This window comes from Trichoderma atroviride, chromosome 3 (genome assembly GCF_020647795.1).
Source record: "Trichoderma atroviride chromosome 3, complete sequence".
NCBI lineage: Eukaryota > Fungi > Ascomycota > Sordariomycetes > Hypocreales > Hypocreaceae > Trichoderma > Trichoderma atroviride.
Window position 1 is genome coordinate 819889 of NC_089402.1, and position 22298 is coordinate 842186.

The following is a 22298-nucleotide window of genomic DNA, read 5'->3' on the forward strand; positions in this document are numbered from 1 at the left end:
TGTCGTTTTTTTCTCTTCTCTCTTTTGCGTTCAATACGCGAAGCTACAAGTGAGACAGAGCTTCGCCTAAACCAGCCAAGGTCTCGGCACGGCTCTGCCTTGTTGTAGGGCATTTTCTGTTTCTTCCCTTTACTGTGCTTTGCTTTTTTTTTTCTTCCCTTTTTTTCTGTTGCTATTTTTAAAATCTTGTTCGTTACTTTTTCCTCTTATTAGAATTTGGGCTGCAAATAGTACGCCTTCTTTGGGGGCTAAATGCCCGCCTGTTACTCCCGCAACTTTCTTTTTTTCCCCTTCCCTTTCTGTGCCCGATTGGCAAATATTTGCCGTCTTGTCCTTTCAGCTAGTTTCAGCCACCCCCGAAACTCAAGGATGTTTGTCCCGGGATACCCCGTGAATTATTGCTTTCTGGCGTTTTCCACCCGCCGGCATTGGCGAGGATTTGGGACTCCGGGAGAACAAGCAGCCAACCGCACGCTGCCACTAACAGCCCCCTATTTTTTGCCTATTGCCGTACAGTTTATGCTTATCTCTCGGCGCCCAACTGTAACTCGGACAGGCTCATCTAGATTTGATTGCGGACCAGCACGGGAGTCAGCCCCCAACCGCTGGCCGTACGTACCCGAGGCCCCTATCAGCATCAGCCAGCTCATAAACTGCAGCTGAGCGTTGTTTGCTCTAATTTTAATTGCTAAAAAATTGCACGACTTTTGAGAGAAAAGAAATCTTGGCCAAATAATGACTCTTGGTTCTGAGTTATCAATTGCCCAGCGAAACAAAGGGGCTAGTCCGTCTGTCTTGGCCTTTCTCTTGCCCCGCGCAGTGATCCATCATGTGAGGCGCTGTGGAGGATGCCATGCCATGCCATGGAGTATAGAGCTACATACGACAATCTTTTCCTTGCAGATCGGATTATCATTCTAGCTGTTTGGAGGCACTTCCCGGCTGGGGTTCTTGCACTGTGAATCTGTCAAATCTGACAGCCTGACATGATTCGCCAGATGTTCCAGCGGTGCACTTTTATCGCTTGCTGCTCCCCCGCGTTTGAATGCGTTTGCATGTGAGATGCAAGATAAAAAAAACAAGAACACGGTATGCGTTACGGCTATGAAATGGGCGGGATCTACGGTCATCATCTTGTTCCAACCACCGCTCATGTTGCTGTCGTGGCGGAGGCTGCGCAAATCATGCATGCACGCAGTAGATCAAGTCGGTTCTGACGGCGAATTGCGGAATGGATGTTTGCTAACTAACATTCTTCTTTAAAACTTCTATTTCCGTTTGAGCAACCAGGAGGCTGTCGGGTTGGTGGTGGCACAGCATTCCTCCATCGGATAATCGGCCAAGTGTGAAACTTTTTGGGACATGGCTTCGAGTGGCTGCAAAAGTCCCTCCAATAGCCATGCAGTCGTGCTGTAGTGTAAGATATAAGTGATTTCCTTTTCTCTCTTTTGCTATAGGTATTTTGTAAAAGTAATACAAATATGGTATGCCTCGGTGTCGCTTTGGTCCTCGTGCATAATCTAGGTCACGGCTATTACCGTAGAGGCTGACATACCCTGCAGACAATCGTGAGCTTTTACAAGCCGTGAACCATGCCTCAAAAAGAAGGCATGTACGAGTTTTGAGGATACAATTATAAGGTGTATTTAGACTGTCTATATCGTACAGTCCAACAAAGGAAAAGTCGTCCTGCACCCCCGTTCTGTTATGCGGCACTCCAGTTACAACGGGAGCTACAATGACCACTGATGCTAACACTACTCCCAATAGAAATAGCAGTAGAATATTTTGATACATGGTCTATATGAATTGTTCAGCTGCAGCTGCGGTGATGGGCAATGAAACTAAGCTGTTGAACAATATTTCACCTGAATAATCGGCTCGTAATTTATTTCAATCCGTAAGCTCGCCACAAATGCTGTCGTGCATCAAGTTCTCCAAATAAGACTTCCACACAAGCATTATAGCAGTGGTTAAAGTGTACTAGCAAGTCTTTCAAGAAAGAGTAATGATACAGGGTAAAGACTGGTTCATGTGGATAAGAGGAAGGAGAAAACGCTAATAATATAAATCTAATATAAACTGCTCCCCAGCGGTGGAACATTGGGTATCATAGCAAGTCGCTGGCTGTTATCAACGAAATCAAAATAAGTAGCACAATGGTAAATGATAAACCATGAACTAGGTGCCGAATCTGCTGGACCCAAAGTACAATACTGGATTCTCTTCTGAAGCTGCGCCGCTGCACCCAGCCCTGCCAGGATAACGACCATGCTCTTCAGAGATCACAGCATTGGAGCTCCAGTCGTTTCTTTCTCATAAACTACGCCGCTGCACCCAGCCCTGCCGGGATAACGACCATGTAATACAGAAACAACAAATACCGGAGTCTCCAGTCCTTCTTTCAAACTGCGCCGCTGCACCCAGCCCTGCCAGGATAACGACCATGCTCTCTAGAAAAACTCAATGGCAGCAGATTCCTGCACTTGGCCCCCCTTTTCCTAAGAGGATTGTCGTAGGATTATCGTAGCTTTGCCTTGCCAGAGCCATCCAACTCCCACAACGTCGCTGATCCATTTCTTCGCAATGACCTCGTGTTTGGGGATCTGGATGGCGGAGACCTTGCGTGGGACGTGTTTGCAGCAGCGGTCTTTCTTTTTTGACTTGCGCGTTGATGGCCCTTCTTTTGAGGTCCGGATCCCACGGCTGCAGTGCCATTTGCAGTTGGCTGACCAGCAATGTGAGGAGATGCCATATCAGATGCGGCTGAATTCTCTCGTTTTTGACGTTTATGTGAGCTGTCATTGTTACCGTCATGTCTAGATCTCTTTTTCGACAATTTTGGTTGTTCGACAGCCCATTGGGGAGATAAAGGAGCATCAGAAGTAGGTGTCTGTGTGGTAGAAGTCTCCAGTTTTTGTCGTTTATGTGAATGGTCACCATCATCATCACGTCTGGACCTCTTCTTGGATACTTGGCTCCTAGTAGACTGCCCTGGAGAAGAAGCATGAGAGGTTGGTGCTTGCATAGTAGGACTCTCTAGTCTTTGGCGTTTACGTGAAACATCTTCATCTTCATCACGCCTGGACCTCTTGTCGGATTTTCTTGCCTTGGTGGATGATTGGGGAGAAGAAGCCTGCGCAGGAGACCTCTCTAGTCGTCGGCATTTATGTCTCCGTTCGTTAACACCATTAGGTTTGGCGGCGCTTTCGTTTGCCGCTTGCGAGGCAGAAGGAGAATCTTGTAATGCAGGATTAGAGTTGGCGTCTTCTAATTCCTGCTGCTGCTGTTCATCAGGACCAGTGATATCATCATCAAATTGCACCCTCTTCCTAATTATGTGTTAGCCTTTATTTATTGACAAAGTATGTAAAGAATACTAACCGCTTCCCCTTGGCAGAATTGGAGGATTTGTTAGTCGTTCCCTTTGGCAGAATGAAATCTTCATCTGGTATATATTTCCGAGGTTCCATATCCCCCTCGTACTCTTCCTCCCAATAGTCAATAGGCTGCGTCTCCATATTCGGATCTTGATAATCGCCATTGGGATCAACAGGAGCTTCATCGATAATGTCTTCATACAGCTCTTCGTCGGCTTCCCAGCCAAATGCATTGCCTTTCAGAACACGCATCAAGTTGGAGAAATTAGGATCACAGCAGGCTAGAACCGTTCGAACGAACGCATCGTGGCATGGAAAATGTTTCATGTCGCGCTCACTCCGGCTTTCGCCTTCAGACAAGAAAGCCTCTAGCTCTGCTAGCCGCTCTTTATTCCTTTCTTCAAAGATTTTTTTAAAATCGTCATTATTTTTAGCGACTTTCGCTACTCCTATTGCGATTTCGAAGAATTCATCCCGTGGCAAGATGGGGATTTGGATCATATTGAAGCGCTCCCAATAAGCTCTCCAGAGAACTCTTGGGTCTGATAGACGGTATTCGAATCCATGCCACCGCTCATTATCTCCCCAAGATCCGACAAGCTGATTCCACGTACGTACCTGTCTATTAGTAGGCGTTGGTGGTGTGAAAAGAGGCATTGCAGTTGTGCGAGCCGCGGTCGCTGCCTCATGAAATTAATTGTATGTGCTGTGAATTCGCGACACGTATGAAGGTGAGACCTTGACAGCCGCCAAATTGCCGGATTACTCGATTAGCTAGCGGCACCTTATCAGGCTCTTTAGCGGGCGAAGCCGCCTAGAAATAAACTGCAGCCTGGGTACATGCACCTAACCCTGAATACATGTATGCACATGCGTCTTTAAGCGGTTTAGAACTTACAGATGGCAGATTTCTTTGCTCTGTCTTCCATTGAACAAGTATATATGCACGCATGCTGTTCCCTCCATTTTGCTGACTTTTGCGGGCTGAATGGTATCAGGCCAATCATGGACGCACTCGCGGGATAGACGCGTTACCGCCCCCTGGCAGAGAGGGCCGTGAACCTATTAAAGCACGACACGGCTTTCGCGAGAATGTCGCGACAGCGTCACATTGCAGGACCGTTAAAAGATACACGAAGCGGGGTGTTCCTCCCACCAACAAAGCAGCTCATTGTCGCTCCCAGCAATATATAGAATCCATAGTCTAGGTATTAGAAGCGATAATGAGAGGATTGGCATGTGCCTCCATGTAGTCAGGTTCTTTGGGTTCTTTGCTGGCAGCATGTCTTCAGTACAGCAAAAGCCAAAAAAGCTGCAGGCTGAGACTTCGTCTTCTGAGACACAGGCCAAGCCACATACCACGAAAATGGGATATGTCCATGTGGATGGTAACGAATTATACGAATCGACCCAACCTGCGTCCCAGTCCGATTCGCCCCCCAAAGTAGAATCTGAGCCACCTGTCGCGAAAGCAGGGGACAGCCCTGCGGATCAAAACAAGGCTGAAGAATCTACCCAGCTGGCTTCTTCATTGCAATCTGGCTCCTGTCCTGAAACGAAAATTGAGAGAGCTGTGGGCGAAAATGACGGCCAAGAGTCAACCCAGCTGGCTTCATCATTACAGTCTTCCTCTCCAAAAACAAGAATCGAGTCACCCACCGTAGACTCAAAGCCGGCTGACAACCTTAATTACGTTGAAGAATCAACTCAGCTGGCCTCCTCGCTGGAGGGGTCCCCTCCAAAAATAAGAATCGAGTCGCCCGCTGTAGAAACAAGGCCAGCGCACAACAATTATGTTGAAGAGTCAACACAGCTGGCCTCTTCATTGCAATCCGTTTCCTCGTCTCAAAGGATAGAAAACGTGTTCAAAGAGCCAAAAAAGCAATCTACCGCTGCTATCACTGCTACCTCATCACAAGAGGTCTCTTCAGTTCAACCACATTTGAAACGTGTCGTTGTGAAAAAGGATGATAAGTCCCTAGACGACATAGCGGAAGCTCTTGAAAAGGCCTCAAACCTAATGCCAGAGGCTCGACTCGTCATCAGATCTCTCTATTCCAACTGTGCAACTGGAGCCAAAAACTACTCCCTCACTTATCCTCCGGCGAAAGATGTCTATGAACATATATATGGCGTCATCCAAAGTAGAAATCATGCAGATTTTATATTTGAGACACCCCTTTATCGCTACCCGCCTCTTGAAAATTCTCTTCTCAGGCGGCCTCCAAAGATCGAGTTTTCCATCATATAGGACCCAACAAGTGACAACTGCCTCCTCATCAATCGCTCATTTGGTTGGGACGTATTCTTGACCATGCCTGATTCTCCCCTCAGGCGAATCGAGATTCTCGGATCGCACGTCCTACATCCAGGCATGTGGATGATTTCTGTAAAGGGTCAAAGTTCTTACGGGTATCACCCTGTTCTTGCAATCTTGATACTTCAAAAAAAGATTCAACATTTCAATCTATAGGGAAAACTTTTCGCTACGATCCAAACGAACTATTGAAGGCGACGACGGAATGGCTAAACGACAAAGACTAAATGATGGCAAGAGCAAAATCGCTGTCGACAGTTCAGACTTGATTGATAAAAATAATGAGAATTCTTTTCTGCATAACCACACAGCTCGAGAGATTTACAACCACAATATCTCTCCAATCCTAGACCTTACAGACGGAGAGGTAGCCGTTGTGGAAGTCTCGACCGCTGATTCAGCGGACACAGAAGACGAATACCATTTACAGCGAATTAAAAATGTCGTCAAGCTTCAAGCCACAAGTGTTTTTACTTGTCAGCATTCGAAAATGGCCGGAGATGTAGTAGCAAAAGTCCTTCGCTACAGTGGCGACTCAATCTATAGTTTGGTCGGCATTTCAAGAAGCTGGAAGCAAGAGAAAAAGGCGTTGAGCAATTTGCACCATGTAAGCAGTCAACGTGTACGAGAAAATTATTTCTAACCATCTACAGAGAAATATTGTGTCTTTAAAAGCTTTTGATGGCCGAGCTTTTGCACTCTACTTGGAACATCTACCCCCCCTCGCTGAATGCTGTGCGCGAGTCGCCACTGGACCCGTCTGATGTAAAGACGATACTCCGCGATATATCATCTGCTCTCGCATATCTATCGAAACAGGAAGTTATACACTATGATATTAAACCGGCAAATATTGCGTATTCTCCTGATCGAGGTGCTGTGCTTATGGATTTTGGCATGGCCGACTCGGTCGCGACTATCAAGGAACCGCATGGCGGAACTCCCTGGTTCGTCCCCCCTGATACTCTACGTAGGGGAATTCGTGGTTTCCCAGGTGATATATGGGCTCTGGGCGTAACAATGCTTCTCGTCCTGGAAAAGATAGCTCTGCCAAGCCCTCGCGAGAGTATTTATATGCAGAAAATACATGACAAGGGGACCCGCTCATATAAACGGGCGCGAGAGTGGATGGAGTCCATCGCTGAGGCAAGGTATAAGTTGAGCCTAACAAATCAGATTGAACATTTGACCTTTGAGATGCTTCACGAGAGTGGCCCTGCACGGGTCCAAGCCGCAACTATTGAATTGGCGTTGAGAGAGAAGAAGACATGAAAAGAAACGGTGAAGACTTGGGTGAATTGGAAGACGTGATCAATGTGCGCAATGAAAACGTCCAATTACGTCTTGTACTTGCTATTCTTAATGCAAGATTTGATACGCGTTTTCGTAGCCAGCACGATTCTCACTGGCCGGTCTCGAATGCGCAAAAGAATTGATAACATATTCCGTCCATTATCCATTAACATAAATCATTCTAGCTTAATTCATATCTCATACATTGCATATGCGCGTTGATGTTGCGTTTCTAACAGGAAAATCGAGAAAGCCTCCGTCGTGTTATGCCCCGCCACCAAAAGCAGGAAAATGCCAAAAGCAGGAAGACGCCAAAAGCAGGGAAATGTATACAAATGCAGGGATGGAAGACCCGACACATGACACAGACCCCCGCTGGTACTTTGTACCTTTGGGCTTCAACTTCATTCCTCGGGTCTCGTCTTCGAGACACCAACTTCCACTCCAAATCCTACTTCTCTTCTGCCCTGTCCAGCTTGCCGACCAGCTTGCCTCCGTCAAGGATGCTGCCAAACATGGCGGCCTCAAACAGGTAGTTGACCTGCCAGGCGTGGTGGTTTGCGTGAGCAATGATCCAGACCATCTCGAGCACCTGGCCGCGAGAGAAGAGCTCGGCCATTCGCAATCGCGAGCCCTCAACCAGTTCGTATTCACGCTGCTCATCGACCTGGCCTGCCCTAACATACTCTAGGGGACCCGTGACGAGGAACTCCCAGAGTTCCCGCAGCACTGGCTTGTCCTGGTTGCGATGGAGGAAATGGTCGACGTGGTCGCATGTATCTTGGCCGTTGCACGCGTACTTGGGATCAAGAGGCCTGCTGAAGCCGGTTGTACGGTACTGCTTATCAAATACTTCGTCGAAATCCGCCTCGAACTGGGGCTGAGCGGGAGTCTTTCGTGCTTTGGACCAGCCTAGAAGGGCACGACGGAAGAACAGGTGACGGTCGTTTTGAATGTGCCATGTATACAGGGCAGCACACATTCTGGCAACTGGCTCATGCCATCTCTGGGTCAGCATCCTGGCGCTTGTTGCGGCGTAGGCGTCGTATATCTTGCGCAGCACTTGTTCGCTTACGACGCCCGTCTCTGTAATGTCCGTCACATTCAGGAAGGAGTTCATGACCTCGGAATTCACCAGGTCGCATCCAACGTCGACAACGTCAGTGCCTGGAGAGCTGAAGACGAGGTCAGCCATGACGGCACCCGGGTCGAAGCCTCGCGCTATCGACTCGGCCGCCATGCCTAGCAAGCTGCTCTCTGACAGAGAGATGATCTGTGCAGTACGTCGATCTACTCGTGCCGAGCGATACGTCAAGTTCTTTATGTGGCGCTTCTCCAGCGCAATCTTTCCTTGGATGTATTGCTTGCCGAGCGAGACGGCGTCTCGACGCTCGCGCCCTCCTGGAGTGCGCAGCGCATGCGGATCTTCCAGACCTCTCTGAAGAAGCGGTTCCAACGTCGGAAAGACGTAGTTGTAACCGTGCTCATAGTAAAAGGCCATGTCAGTCACATAGTTGGAGAACATGGTTCGCGCATCAGCAGCACCCATGAGCAGGGCGGCAATACCGCAGCCGAACAAGGCATTGTTCGTCTTTAGTGCGTCAGGCCAGTCTGAGGCTCCCAGCTTCTTGAGGGCAACGTCCGAAGCTGCACTCAGTCCAGTACCTTTGGGTGGCAAAATATTACCGGCTGCATGCTGACCATCTTTCCAGTTCTGGAGGTCGGTGGCTAGCTTCAACTGAACCACCCGCGGTCCTGACTCGAAAGAGGACAAAGATTGTTTTTCGTCCAGAGACGAGTTTTCAGGCAGATCCCCAATGTCTCCAAAGATTTCAGCGACGAGGCCCCGGGCTTGGTCAGAGAGGGCTGCTAGTTCTGGGACAGTACCATGGCCGACCAAAGCTCTTGCTTCGGAATAGCCGGGATGGATGGGAAAAGAATGCTTTCTTGGCTTGCGGCCCAGGACTCTTCTTACTCGATTTCTGAAGCCTTTGGCCCAGAAATATCGTGGGATTTGATCTGATCCGTCCTGGAAAGTGCCTTTCTTGAGTGACTTGACTTTGATCTTGATTCCTTTGAGATCAAAGTCGCTCCAGTAGCTCCGGTGAGGCTCGAAATGACATAAAGAGAAGACCATGATGGTTGATGCTGGGTTTTCAACTTGGACTGATGGTCTACTGGTTGCATTACGAACTCCAGCACCGGATTCCTCCGCCTTCTTATATAACTACCTACTACTATCTGGGTTTTCGACTTGCGGGCAGTCTACCAAGTATGCGGGCACTCTCCAAGCGGGCACTTCAGGTGGCCCTTTTTTCGCGGCCTAGGTGTGCATTTGAAAAGCCCGCATGCAGTTCCACGGCCGTATGCACTGCGATGGAGACTCTTTCGGTCTGGGGTGAACCAACAGCACACTACATGTCATTTTCCACCTGAGAAAAACTAGGATACTTGGACAACACGAGGAAGGAAGCAAACTCCCAGCCTGGCCAGCTGAAGAACGAACCCCGGGTCAGCTGATGTTTATACATACTCTTTGGGAAGTGCGAGCACTGCATCACATCATAGGAACCCTACAGGGCAACGAGGCAGACAAGGTAGAGTACGAGGGGGAACAATGGAGTCAGAAGGGCCAGGTTGACAAAGGCCACGACGGGAGAATCGCTCGGTTAACGTCTCGGTCCTTGCCGCTGTCGATTGGCGCAGACACTAGCAGAGGATAAGGGTAGTGCCATTGTTGGACCATGAGGCAGTCCGTACATGACTTGGCGCTGCAACCTACTGCAAGGTTGAGCATGAAGAAGTTTACACATTCGTACATACTTTTCGCGCAACCCTCCCCACAGGACAGGACAGGAACATGAGGGGCCCCCTGCAGTCCGATTATGCAGCCTCTCTCCACAATGATATCAGATGCTGTTGGTCCATCCATGTTTTCTCATGTCGCCACTTTCTGACTTTGGGATAGTCGCATGCATGTGCTGTCTACGGCGAGGAAGCGGTGAGAAGATATATTTTTTTTTCTAGTCGTGGCTTTGCAGTTGTGTTACCTGGAGTTTGGAAACAACACCGGCTGGTGGCGATATCAGGTGCTGAGAGGAACAATGCGAGATTTCGGAGGCGGGGCTTTACATCGCCCACGCCCGCTTACAAGGTAGAGATGTAACATTGGCGATGGGTCGTCAGCCGCGTGGCAGGCTCGGTATGCTGGAAGATCACCTGCACGATACATCGGAATCCTCTCCAATGCATTGCATTTTTTATTGCTGAATGCAGCAGTTGAGCTGGGGCTGATGCTTACGGTTCGTAGGAGCTGTACGACGACCAGCCGGCAATCTGTTGCGCGGATGCTTGAACCTTGCTGGTTGCCGGGATTCAGAGGGAGTTTTCTTGCACAGTAGTGGTGTACAACAGACAAGTTGTGACATGTGAGAGAATAAGAGAGAAGCAGCCGTCGTATCTATCAAGATGGGGCATTTCAGAGAGCTTGACCATATAAAACTCGGGCAATGCCACTTGCACCCCGGCCAATGACATGATTAGAGCACCTCTTCCCTGCCATGTGCGCCTGGCTGGACGAGTGACAGGGCGTTTCTGGTCGAGGCCGGGATCTGATTGGACGTTATTCAGCGTTTGCTACATTTACTACAGGGCCGGCCTACCTGAGGTGGGTAGTCAACCCCGACGCGAACCCAAAGCGGCCGTGCCGCGGCTGAATCAAGCCACAGGTGCAGAGGCAATACCGCATCGTGCCGCGTTTCGCGGCATTTGGACCAGCCAGCAGACAAGCCTTCGCTAAAAGACTAAAAGGCAATTGTGGAGAGAAGCAAGAGACTCGGTTGCAGTGACCCGTATTCGCTGTGGAAAGCGACTACGGCTGTACACGCATCGAGGATAGCCGCAGAGCGAGGGCAGCGTGCCGAGTGCTCGTCGCGACGGCCTCATGGCGAACGTCGAAATCTTCACCGTTGAGACGTGCCGCACGCTCTGGCCAAAGGCTAAGCTGCTCCGCGTTGGCATGGCCGCTCGGGCTAGCGGCGGACCGTGCCATTGGCCTGTTGGCCTGGACGGCATTTGGAGTTGAGTTGCCAATGCAGCTGCCGCACAGCTGACCCCCGGCATGGGGAAGCGCTGCAAGGGCTCATGTCCAAGCCCAATGTGCAATGTTACCGCGGAAATGACACGGCCCCTTCCATGGCTGTTATAAGTGCCGCTGCAATCGAGATTACCAAAAAAAATTGGGTTGCTGACCTTCCATCCCGTGCGAAGTAACCTTTTTGAAGTTCTCAAGCATCCTTCGCATGTCAATCATGGCCCCGCCCGAAGCTGCGACGACGATTCGGTACCGCCCACTGGATCGGTCCGGAAACGAGGTGCGCCTGCTCGAGCTGCAGCCGCCGACGACCAACGACATCAGCGAGCGCGTCGTGTGCCGCCTGGTGCACGAGAAGCTAAGCGATGCCTCCAACTTCATCGGCCTCTCGGCGCTGTACGGCGACATCACCGCCACCGAGACGATCCTGCTCAACGGCGCCAGCATCACCATCCCGAGCCACCTCGCCCAGGCGCTGCAGTACATGCGAGTCGTGTTCCTGGCCGCGTCGCTGCCCACGCCCGATGCCTCGACCACTGACCTGCCGGGCCCGGCGTCGATGCCACCGCCGCCGCTGCCCACGCCGCCCAAGAAGGCCCCTGGCTGGCTGCGGTCGCTGCTGAAGGGCGTTCGCCAGATGCTCGCCGAGCCAGGCGTGCCCAAGGGCTCACCGCCTCTGCGCATCTGGCTCGATCTGCTCTGCATCAACCCGCGCGACGCGCGCGAGGAGGCCGAGCGGCGGGCTCACATGGCGCGGGCCTACCACCACGCCAAGATGGTCGTCGGCTGGCTGGGCGAAAAGGACGCGACGTCTGATCTCGCCGTCGAGATCATCAAGGCCTGGGACAAGGTGATGCCGCGCACCTTTGGCGAGCCGGGCGACCGCGAGGCCCATCCCGAGAATTATGCCCCCCTTTATGAAGTGGATGGCCCCCGTGGCGCACCTAAGCGACATCCCCGAGGGCATCAAAGACCCTCGCGACGTGCCGGCCTACGTGGCCATCTCTGGATTCCTCAACCGACCCTACTTTCGCAACTCTTGGATCCTCGACGACATGTCCAAGGCGCGCTTCCCGGCCTTTTTGCTGGGCGACGACATTGTGTCCTGGATGCAAATCCTGCGCCTCAACCGCGCCAACGAGGAGATTCGCGACAATGGCGCCGAAATGTTCCCCGACGAACTGCGCCCGCTGCTGGAATATCTGCCGCTGGGCAGCGTCTACGCCTTCTTGAAGGACTTTGATAATCGGCAGAGGATGGAGGGCGGTACGCCGGCCATGCTTACCGCCACGAGCTCTATTAGAAGCTCGTCTTCCATGACGGGCATACGGACAAGGTCAAGGCAATAAAACTCTGGGAAAGAAAAAAAAAAAGGCAAAAAAGTTTATTTCTTTTTCCAAATAATTTTCTCTTTTTCTTTTTGAATGCCCTTTTCTTCTGTTTTTTTTTGGAAACATCTTTTTGTTGCGGTATCGGTATCATTAAATAAAGGCGTGAGAAAGTTGGAAATAATTTTTTTTGTTTGTTTTTTTGAGAATGATATCATCTGAGTTTTTATATAAAGGGAATGTTAAACGGGGCTTTTATTTTTTCTTATTTATTTACACTCTTCATCTATCTATAATAACGCGAGACAGTTTTGTTCTTTAGCGAGTTGTTTTGTCTCTGTTATTGTTAATTTTGTATCGGTTGGTTTTTTTGGTTATGCAGGGAGGAATAGGGGTACGATTATGATCTGCGATATACTAGTGGCTTCTGGGTTTATTTCAGTCCGTGTAAGCGCGCCGCGAGGCATACGCGTGTCATTTCAATCTGTTGAGCTTTCTTGATCAATTCTTGCTGTGCATCTGATTTAAAATACCTATTAGTGCTGTACATGCTAATTGCCCGTATACGTGTACTCATCCCGTGCCGAAAGTCTTTTTTGTCTCGCGTTTCTTTCGAGGAATTGCCACATTTGGCAAGTGAATTTGTTCCTATTGCCCGAACGCGGGAAATTAAACGAGTGCTTAGTCACAAAGGTTACCGGGCCGGCGGTACGGGCAGGGCGCTATGCGGTAGCGCCTTTGAGAGTTGGAATCGGGGGGGGCGATATAGTTGTTTGGAGTATAGTAACTTGCTACTAAGGTTTCTTCTAGAAGTAGACTACAGGCCTTCTTATCAGAGGTTGGAAGTTCCACGCCGGTGACTTGACTAGAAAGGTGACACGGTGGCTGTAAAAATCTTATACTGTGGTAAAGAACGTTTGCGGACTGCTTGTAAAGTTACACATACTGGGCACTGATAATAGAGGTAAAAAACTATGACCAGAGCCCTTACCAGAAATAAGTACCCTTACTATTGCCCTTATCAGAATTTGAACCCTTACCAAAAACCTGGGAGTAATTATTTAGAGTATAGTAACTTATTACTGATAGTAGTTTCTCGTAAGGTTTCTTCTAGAAGTAGAATATAAGTCTTCTTATTAGAGGTTGGAGGTTCTATGCTGGTGACTCACTAGAAAGGTGACACGGTGGCTGTAATGTTGTAAAGTTACACATTACCCCAACTGCATCAAATACGGCATGTTGATACGAAAAGCGTAGGCTGAAAACTCTTATTAAAACCTCCCTCTCCTTGCAAAAAATCCTTCCTTCCTTCCTCTATTATTTTACACCAATCTTCCATCTGATTTGGCTAGAACATTACGCTGCTCCAACATATTAATTAGACTATTCGAAACCTACTGCTCGCTATCCATCTGACAATGGAGCTAAACAACAGCCAGATAGCCCTAGCCAGGGCTTTTGATCGTCCCTATAGCGATATCGCCCGAGACGAGAAACTACTATACCTTCGCCGCAATTTAGAAATAGACCATCGCGGCCAAGTGTTTTTCTCGTCTGCTTGGCGTACTTACGAGCCTCCCATCGACCAACCTTTGCCTCCTATAAACCAATTCGAATTTCCTGATTTCTGTAACAAATCCGTTCCAATCTATTTTTTAAATGGTCAATGGCGATTTGCCGGCACACTATGCAACTATATATATCGCCAATGGTTCAAGCCTTTTCGGAGCGAGATTGAACACGGACGTTTTTTGACTAAATATATTGCTCCCAAAAATGCAGAAAATCGTTCTCACCCAATAACGGCCTCTATAGGAAGCTTCATCGCTCTACATAAAGCCATCTGCACAAATATTCATCAACAACGTAAAGAATACGCGGCAGTGATTGCCTCGGGAGCGGACAATCATCATATTGTCAAGGACCATCAGAACTATGTCCTCCAGCCACTATTTGAAGCTCTGGTTCTTGTCATTGATCCCGGAAATTGGAAAGGAGAGGATTCGACTTTAATAGGAAGGCTTCCTGTTACTATGGCGCGCACTGGAGTGGAAACTGGGCTAAGCTCGCCTATCACGTTTGAGTCCATTGTTGATAAGATTGACGAATATATTGGGGAAACGGCGGTCAAGACAACATTGGAGACTGCTATTACTTTTGTGACGGAACTGGAGGCCCGCGAAACCAGGGTGTTTGGTTTGCAGCCCAACCCAATTGCCTCTTGGGATCCGGATTACTCTTTTCCCCAGTGGCGAGATATAATGCCGTATGACCAGATGATTGGGCCTTCTACTCGCTTTGTGGATATTGAGAAATGCTTGCAGAGCTTGCAGCAGCTACAACAAAACAATAGAAACTGGGACCAACAATATGTAGACGTTGAGGAACGAGAGGCTCGGCAGTACATTGAATGGATATGTTGAATGACGTCTCGCAGCAGCAGTCTTGATGATATAATTGGCCAACTCAGAACTCTTACATACTTGTATTTAGCGCTTTCTTTTTTTCTCTTTGGATTAAAGCTAGAAGGTCTTGATGTTCTATACTCATGTAATTTTGGATAGCATGGGATTTATCAGATGGAAAGAGCTGCAAATTGCATACTGTCGATGTGGCAGCATACAGCGTGTAACACTTTGCGAGACACGGCAATTTATAGCTCGGATAAAATATATTATGAGCATAGGCGTTAAGCCAATAAATCCTTAAAAGTAAACCACTGTAATTGAACTAGTTAAACGCAGATAAAAGTAGTAGAAGTAGTAGAAGTAGTAGAAGTAGTAGAAGTAGTAGAAGTAGTAGAAGTAGTAGAAGTAGTAGAAGTAGTAGAAGTAGTAGAAGTAGTAGAAGTAATAGATTAGGAATTTTCTTTCTTATTAATACTGTCTTTCTTATATAACGCCTTATTGGCCTTTAGTATCGCCGACCTCCCCAATATTGTCAATCTTATTATAGTTGTTCTAAATCTCCTTTTCCATAATCAATCTTACTAATTCATCCTTTTCACCACTGTGGGAGACCATTTCCTTAAAGATCCCACCCTCTATTTCCAGTAGTTCTTTCGGACTGCCGAATTCCGCATCGACTCCGTCCTTGATCACCAGTATCCGGTCAAAATCCACCACTGTGCTCAAGCGATGCGCAATAACTAATAGCGTCGAATCGGAAAATTCTTGACGTATCGACTGCTGAATCAGTCTATCAGTCTCCATATCCACAGCCGAAGTCGCCTCATCCAGCAGCAAGACCTTTGGGCGTGAAAGGATTGCACGTGCAATGCAAAGCAGCTGCTTCTGGCCGTGTGAAAGGTTGGAACCGCCGGATGCAATGGGAGATGACAGTGTCAGAGAAGAATTCGTGTCTGAACTGATGGTGGCACTGGAAGATGGAATGGCATCCTCAACATTTGATTCGCCAACTGGTGTGCCAGGGCTTGAAGAAACGAGGTGGGATCGCACCAAGGCTTTCTGGAGTTCATAATCGGTGAATTGGTTGAAAGGGTCGAGGTTCGAGCGAATGGTGCCCGAGAAGAGGAAAGGATCTTGTGGGATAATGGCCAGACGCGTGCGCAAGTCGGAGAGCTTGATCTTGGAAATATCAACGCCGTCGATGGTAATGCTGCCTGATCGAGTGTGAAGGAAGCGGAAAAGGGCGAGCGACAAGGTGGATTTTCCTGGTTCATGTCAGCGCGGGTTACTTGCTTCGGTGGGATGCATATAAATAAGACTTACCTCCTCCTGTTCTACCGACGATTCCGATCCTTTGGTTCCTTTCGGCGGTAAAGCTCAGCCCCTTGAGAACAGAGGGCAAACCTTCGGCATATCCGACCTCCAGCTTCTCGACCTCTATCCTTCCCTCTTCAGGCCAACTTGCCCGCACCTCCTCACCGCCCTGCTCTTCAATTTCCAGATTTGTGTACTCAAAAATTCGCTCGGTTGCGTTCATGTCAAGCTCTGTTTGGGTGGAAACGGAGATACCCCAGTTGATGTAGTGGCCAAATGACAGCGCAAAGGAGAGAACAAAACCGGCCAAACTAGCATCAATCGATGGCGTCGTAACAACGAAAATACCAACGACAGCAGAAAACATGGAAGCTGTAATGCCGATGCGAATCATGAGCCACATTCGGAAAGCCGAGATGTACCAGGTGCAGGCTGCCCAGTCGTCGATGAGAGTAAACATCCTGCCGGTGAATTCGGACGATTTGGAAAAGGCCCGGATGGTCGACAGACCGCTGAGAGACGATGCGAAATGCGAAATGACTGGGGACTTGTTGGTGGACTCGAGTCTCTTGATCGTCCGTGCTGCAGCCATGTATTTTTTAGCATAGACTGTGCAGATGGCCAGAAGAATAATGGCAATAATGATCATGTATGACGAGACAAAGACACCAGCTACCAAAACACCGACAATGTCCCACATTACGTTTGCAAAATAGTAAAAGTTGGTGGCCAATGAAGCGTCCATGCTGGTAAAGTCTCCCGTGAATCTGTTCAAGATTCTGCCCGTAGGCACAGTATCTAGCCATCGAAGTGGTGCTCGGAGCACACTGCGCAATATGCCCTGGAATATCCTTCGTGACGCACGGAGGGAGCCGAGATAGACGCAGTACAGACGGCTAACCGACACAATCACCGAGACGAGTGATATGGCGCAGTAGATGCCCAGATAGAACCAAAGGCTTCTGACTTGGGCCTCTGATTGAATGCCTGCCGCCGCATCTGTTGAGTTGAAGTAGCTTGCTGGCCGAGCAAAAAGCTGCGTCTCTAGTCTGTCCTGGTAATGGTATGTCACACGGGGCGAAAAGGCAGTAGTAGCGGCTTCTTCGTGATCACCAGCCCAGACTTTGATCCAATATGTGCGGCCAAGCGTGAAACCTTGAGCCAAGGCATATAGCAGCACGAGAAAAGCGCCAAGGGTGTATCCGCTGAACGATTTGAGGTATCCAACATAGACGGCGGTCTTGACTCTTCCAGTCTCTCGTTTCTCGTCCTCGACAAGCTTCTTGGGTGCCTTCTTAGCCTTGGGCGCAGGAGTCTGCGAAGCTTGACCATTGGTTTTTACTATTGCTGAATCGATATCTTCCTGTCCGTCTTCGGGCTCCGCGGCGGCGTCATCGGCTTCGATTATTTGGTTCAAGACCTTGGTGCGTCGCAGTTCCTCCACTAATCCTGCATGTTCGACAATTCCCGAGGCTGAGAGATGGACAGCGTAATCCGCACGCGGTAGGCAGAGCGAAGTGTGGTGAGTAACCAGGATTCGAGTCCTTCCTTTTGCAAGATCACCCAAGAGTGCATTCGCAAAGACGTCCTTTCCAACGTGCGCGTCGAGAGCACTAAACACATCGTCGATGACCATGATGCCTGCTCTCGAGTACAAAGCTCGTGCCAATGTCAATCGCCATTTTTGTCCGCCACTTAGTGTGATTCCTTGAGCTCCAACTTCGGTTTCATCGCCGTCTTCGAATAGGGAGAGGTCCTGAGCAAGGGCGCAAGCTTCAAGAACCTTTTGGTATCTAACAGGGTCAAATGGAAGCCCGAAAAGTACATTGTTCTTGATGGTGGCATTTTCAATCCATGGAGTTTGGGAGATGAAGCAGATTGCGTCAGGGATGATCCAGTTGGCGGGAGTCGCTTTACTGTCGAATCGTTGCTCTGGAGGAGGCGCTTTTGGAACTTGTATGTAACCACCGAGGACTTCAGCTTCGCCGAGAATCGCAGCCAAGAGCAGGGACTTTCCAGATCCAGTAGGTCCTGAAATCACGCTCAGGCCACTGCTGGGGAAATCCAGGTTGAGCTTTCGCAGAGCAAATTGGTCCTCCGATGGACCATCCGAGCCAAAGGGAAAGGTGATGGTAGCGTTGCTGAACGATATCGCAGCGCCTGGGTGAACATTGTCGGCTTTGTCAGGCATGCGGAAGAATTTGTCGATTCTGTCGCAGCTGACTTTGGCGTTGATAGCCGTAACCAGCAACAGCGGGATATGCTCCACGATGCCCTCAAGGATTCTGAATAGCGTAATCGCCGTAAAGGCAACGGAAGGCAACAGGTTTCCGTTGATGTAGGAGTACGTCGCCAAAGAAAGTGCAGTGATGACAATAGGCGTGAGCTCTGAAGCAAAGGCCATGTAAATGTTGTCGAGTCGCGTCTTCCAAAGCACTGAAAGCTCCTTTTCACGCACATTCTCGATTTTCTCCGTCCATTGGGTTTCAATCGCAGAAAACTTGATCTGCCGGATTCCGCTTAGAGCTTCTGTGGTAACAGCGGCTCTCTCATCACGGAGTTTCATGAGAACTTTCTGATTTTTGCCGTAGACCGCTGCGAGGGCTTTGTTGATAGGGAAGAGGATTAGGATTCCCAGCATTCCTGCAAGCAGACTTTGCCAACCAACAAGATGGAGTAGAAACGCAACGATGATGATGAACTGTCCTGCGCAATTGACGTATTGTGCGCTTTGGGATCCGAATCTCGCGATGGCATCGCAGTCGACCGAAAACATGTTGACAATATCTTGCTGGGATTTTGAAGCTGGCTGGCCGTCTTGTTCCTCTGTATCATCGGACTCCTCGGCGCTTGAATCCGCAGACTCCTAGGACAAATGATTAGCTTGGTTTAGGATGCCGAGGAAAGTAATGTTTCCTCGTATGTGCCGTGCTTTGTTAGATGACGGGATTCTATCTTACCTTTTTGGGAACATGAAGTGAGTCCTCTATTCTCATCAGCTTTTCGTACATCAGGCCGGTCAAAGTTGATCTCAGAGGAATAACCGTATCTAAGCAAAGGTTATTAGCAGCTCTCTAAAATCGGTAGAAAAGACTGGGAAAATCTCATACCAGCCATCTCCGACCACATGACTCTGGAGTCGACTAAACGCGAACTAATCGTAGCGATGACAATTGCAGCTACCCATTTCCACGCAACAGGGTCAATAACCCCATTGTCGCTGCGCGTCTCGAGGTATCGAAGCAGCTGTAAATTCGCAAAGGCGGGAGCGACATCGAAAAAGTTTGTAAAGAGAATCATGGACCACTGGTAGAGGAAAATCCATCGATACTTCCAGGTAATGTGCGCCCACAGAGGAAGCTTATCCTCCCGGAAAATCATCCGCTTAAAGTCTGCTGTCGAGTTTTCCGATCTCGTGACGTGATCCATGGACGGCATGTCTGAGTTCTCAAACTTTTCTGTGCCAGCGGCGTCGAGCATCCCCAAGCTCCAGCTGAAGCTATATCGCTCCCAGAGAGTGCCTGTGAACAACGAGTCGACAATTTTTCCATTTGGGCTGAAAACATCTGGGCGTCTTCGGATTAACCAGACCGTTGCAAACAACGCCAGCGATGCGACAATCTGGATTCCCGTTAAAATTGCAGTAACAAAAAGCCCATCGCGGTAGCCATAGTTGAGGCCGTTGATTTCATAAAGATTCACTGATGCTATAGCAGTAACCGAGACGCATGTATACAGACTTGCGACAGCAGTGTTGAACCTCGCCACTGGTGCAACTTCTCTAGAAGCGACTGTGAATTGCAAAAGTAAAAGTATCTAGAGAGTATCAGCTTCAAGCTCAAAATAAAAATTGCTGCGAGCTGCGACTTACCCAGGCAGGCACCAGTAAGGATATCCCCAAAAGGGGCACAGCTGAACGTGAAAAGTCGAATCCTTGCTGGACAGCGGTGAAAATTGCATCTGCGCCCGAAACTGCGATTGCTAACAGAGTGATGATGAAAATTGCGATGAACTGGCGCTTGTTCGAAAATTTGGCCGCTGATTCTTCGCTCGCGACTCCGTCGACGTCTTCGTACGTGATGCCATCTTGGTTCAGATTCTTGGCGTTCCGGTTGCCAGCTACAAGCTTTCGAACAAAGGGAATAGACAGCAGCGCAATCAAAATCGCCAAGCCCGAGGCCACATAGTCTGGCTGGTAAAGCGATCCCATCGCGCACCTAGTTGGCTGCCGCGCAGACTTGCGATTTGCAAAGACTATTCACTGCAGTTGGCAACAAGAATGGCTTGGCATTGGCATGTTTAAACCAGAAAACGAATTGATAAGTCGGGAATAAAGGCGTAATAGCGGGACCATCCAGTGCCACAGCCCGTAAAGAGTTCGCCGTCGGTGTGTGAGTCAATGGGCCAATCTAGCTGAATGAGGAAGGGACTTTTGTGAGCCTGGTTCCTCCAGTAGTTAGCCTTGCTGCCTGGGGCTCTTTATGGGGTCGATGATCCTGAGAATGGTCCTAATTCGGGGCATTATCGCTCATGGATCACGGATACAGTATTCCGGAGATGTGGAAATCTGACTCACTAATCTGTTTCGTGATCCATAGTGATTCGGGGAAGAAAGTCAAGTGGTCCATGATTCAAGCAAGTGTGTACTACCAGGTGGGCTTCCCCAGATACCTAGTAAAGGAGGCCCAAGCGTTAGTGAAGATACGGTTGTAAAGCTAGGCATTACTTTGCTATCTACAGCTATCTACGGGCTATCTACTCCATAGTCATCAACTTGTGGCTCTGCCAATCGGAGTGCGACGCTTATACGGCCTCTGATTGGAGACGAGAAACTGACCGAGCTACCGCCTAGACGGTTCTGAGTGGGAGTCCGTGCTAATGCTCCGAGTCTTCCTTTTCCTCGCTTTCCTAAATAGGCAATCAGCTTCGTCCGTTACCAAGCGCTTGGATCAGATATGACTCAGCGCGCTGTACCTGATCAGTGCGCAACTTACATGTGATTGTGCTCTATCAGTGGCATCAGTAGCATCAGTAGCAGCAGTAGCTCACGCAATAGCTGGAATGCTGGATAACGGAATTGGGGTGCTGGATAGCTTTTCTCTAGGTTTCTTTATACAGAGAGCGCGTAGGTGAACTGACATTAGGTTAGATGTAAGACCAACTCTTCCGCTTTCAAGCCATTGCTGGCGAGAATTGAATGGTAACGGAAAATACTTTCCAAAATGTTGACATGATGTACGGAACGATTCGGGGTATTTGCGTTCCATGAAAGATCCGCAGAGTGATTTAAATGGCCTATTAGTGCTGCGTTGGTTATATATATCAATGGACCAGAGATTAAAGTGCCACTATAGCATTCAAGCGCACCCGAGATGGAATATAGTCGAGACTTTTGCCCTTTGCAGACTCAGCTCTCGACGGCGCATTCTGGGGCAGTGCGCCTCAAAACTACGGTCTAGGTAGATACGGAGGTGCTTTTGATCTCAAAAATGGCAAATCATAGTGTCCAGAGAACTTTATTGGATGCCGATGTAACGCTAATTGGGCAACTTGCAGTGACCCGTAGAAGTGCCTGTAACAGAGCTCTTCAGGCTCTTGTGCCGCCCTTGTACCTCTTCTTTGGGAGCTGTAGATGTCTGGCTACTTTAAATAGTTGTGATACGCAGCAGAGTCAGGATGCTAATGCTTGTGCGGGTGCCTTTGGGGTGGATGATGGGGCACAATGCCAAGGCAACTTAAGATTGCCCATGATGCGTTCCATCGGTGAGTTTTGCTCCCTTTTGACCGCTTGATACAGATTTCTACATGCTGGATTAGCTGACTGACTTGGACACTACGATCATAAGTTACATAGAGGAGATGTATCATTCTAGTATTCTATACACTCCCTTCTCTTTTATAGTCCCTTACTTATGCTCTCTTCGCTAACATTTCATTTGAACAGAACTGTCGTCGAAATTGGTGGCGGCGGATCTTCTTGTCCTGGCGGCGGATCTAGGTATATCGCGGGAGTGGTGCACCTGGAGCTTGATTCAGCGGCCTATCATCTGGTGGTGAAACCGGTATCAATAGTAACTAATCCAAAGGGCTGGAATGTCATACAGACAGGCGAAAGTATATGCTGTAGCGGCTTCGTTATGATGGAGCAAACGGTCGGATCTGGCG

The 22298-nt window shown here is 49.0% G+C and overlaps 9 protein-coding genes across 9 annotated transcripts; 5 read left to right on the forward strand and 4 right to left on the reverse strand.

The window, feature by feature from the left end:
• Positions 1–2521: 2521 nt before the first annotated feature.
• Positions 2522–3881, reverse strand: TrAtP1_005491 (uncharacterized protein; the record flags this gene model as incomplete). The annotated part of the gene is made up of 2 exons (XM_014089280.2): positions 2522–3332; positions 3385–3881. The coding sequence occupies 2 exons, from the start codon at positions 3879–3881 to the stop codon at positions 2522–2524; spliced, it is 1308 nt and encodes a 435-aa protein (XP_013944755.2).
• A 781-nt stretch (positions 3882–4662) lies between these two features.
• TrAtP1_005492 (uncharacterized protein) lies at positions 4663–5631 on the forward strand (the record flags this gene model as incomplete). The annotated part of the gene is made up of 1 exon (XM_014089279.2): positions 4663–5631. The coding sequence occupies one exon, from the start codon at positions 4663–4665 to the stop codon at positions 5629–5631; it is 969 nt and encodes a 322-aa protein (XP_013944754.1).
• Positions 5632–6378: 747 nt separating this feature from the next.
• On the forward strand, positions 6379–6969 carry TrAtP1_005493 (uncharacterized protein; the record flags this gene model as incomplete). The annotated part of the gene is made up of 1 exon (XM_014089278.2): positions 6379–6969. The coding sequence occupies one exon, from the start codon at positions 6379–6381 to the stop codon at positions 6967–6969; it is 591 nt and encodes a 196-aa protein (XP_013944753.2).
• A 162-nt stretch (positions 6970–7131) lies between these two features.
• On the reverse strand, positions 7132–10448 carry TrAtP1_005494 (uncharacterized protein). The gene has a single exon (XM_014089277.2). It carries the CDS (start codon positions 9125–9127, stop codon positions 7442–7444), a length of 1686 nt encoding a protein of 561 aa, XP_013944752.1. The 5' UTR covers positions 9128–10448; the 3' UTR covers positions 7132–7441.
• Positions 10449–10525: 77 nt separating this feature from the next.
• TrAtP1_005495 (uncharacterized protein) lies at positions 10526–10838 on the forward strand (the record flags this gene model as incomplete). Its single annotated transcript, XM_066112731.1, has 2 exons — positions 10526–10657; positions 10719–10838. The coding sequence occupies 2 exons, from the start codon at positions 10526–10528 to the stop codon at positions 10836–10838; spliced, it is 252 nt and encodes an 83-aa protein (XP_065968816.1).
• A 23-nt stretch (positions 10839–10861) lies between these two features.
• On the reverse strand, positions 10862–11041 carry TrAtP1_005496 (uncharacterized protein; the record flags this gene model as incomplete). The annotated part of the gene is made up of 1 exon (XM_066112732.1): positions 10862–11041. The coding sequence occupies one exon, from the start codon at positions 11039–11041 to the stop codon at positions 10862–10864; it is 180 nt and encodes a 59-aa protein (XP_065968817.1).
• Positions 11042–11291: 250 nt separating this feature from the next.
• Positions 11292–12326, forward strand: TrAtP1_005497 (uncharacterized protein; the record flags this gene model as incomplete). Its single annotated transcript, XM_014089276.2, has 1 exon — positions 11292–12326. The coding sequence occupies one exon, from the start codon at positions 11292–11294 to the stop codon at positions 12324–12326; it is 1035 nt and encodes a 344-aa protein (XP_013944751.2).
• Positions 12327–13697: 1371 nt separating this feature from the next.
• TrAtP1_005498 (uncharacterized protein) lies at positions 13698–15061 on the forward strand. The gene has a single exon (XM_014088965.2). The coding sequence runs from the start codon at positions 13830–13832 to the stop codon at positions 14832–14834; it is 1005 nt and encodes a 334-aa protein (XP_013944440.1). The 5' UTR covers positions 13698–13829; the 3' UTR covers positions 14835–15061.
• Positions 15062–15262: 201 nt separating this feature from the next.
• TrAtP1_005499 (uncharacterized protein) lies at positions 15263–20436 on the reverse strand. The gene is made up of 5 exons (XM_014089275.2): positions 20005–20436; positions 19244–19949; positions 19094–19182; positions 16143–18999; positions 15263–16084 (listed from the first exon to the last, which is right to left on the reverse strand). The coding sequence occupies exons 1-5, from the start codon at positions 20341–20343 to the stop codon at positions 15372–15374; spliced, it is 4704 nt and encodes a 1567-aa protein (XP_013944750.2). The 5' UTR covers positions 20344–20436; the 3' UTR covers positions 15263–15371.
• Positions 20437–22298: the final 1862 nt, after the last annotated feature.

Coding starts and splice junctions, on each gene's coding strand:
- TrAtP1_005494 (XM_014089277.2), bottom strand. CDS start 9,127: ATGGTCTTCTCTTTATGTCATTTCGAGCCTCACCGGAGCTACTGGAGC.
- TrAtP1_005498 (XM_014088965.2), top strand. CDS start 13,830: ATGGAGCTAAACAACAGCCAGATAGCCCTAGCCAGGGCTTTTGATCGT.
- TrAtP1_005499 (XM_014089275.2), bottom strand. CDS start 20,343: ATGGGATCGCTTTACCAGCCAGACTATGTGGCCTCGGGCTTGGCGATT. Junction 19,950..20,004: donor CCTTACTGGTGCCTGCCTGG/GTAAGTCGCAGC, acceptor GATACTCTCTAG/ATACTTTTACTTTTGCAATT. Junction 19,183..19,243: donor CATGTGGTCGGAGATGGCTG/GTATGAGATTTT, acceptor ACCTTTGCTTAG/ATACGGTTATTCCTCTGAGA.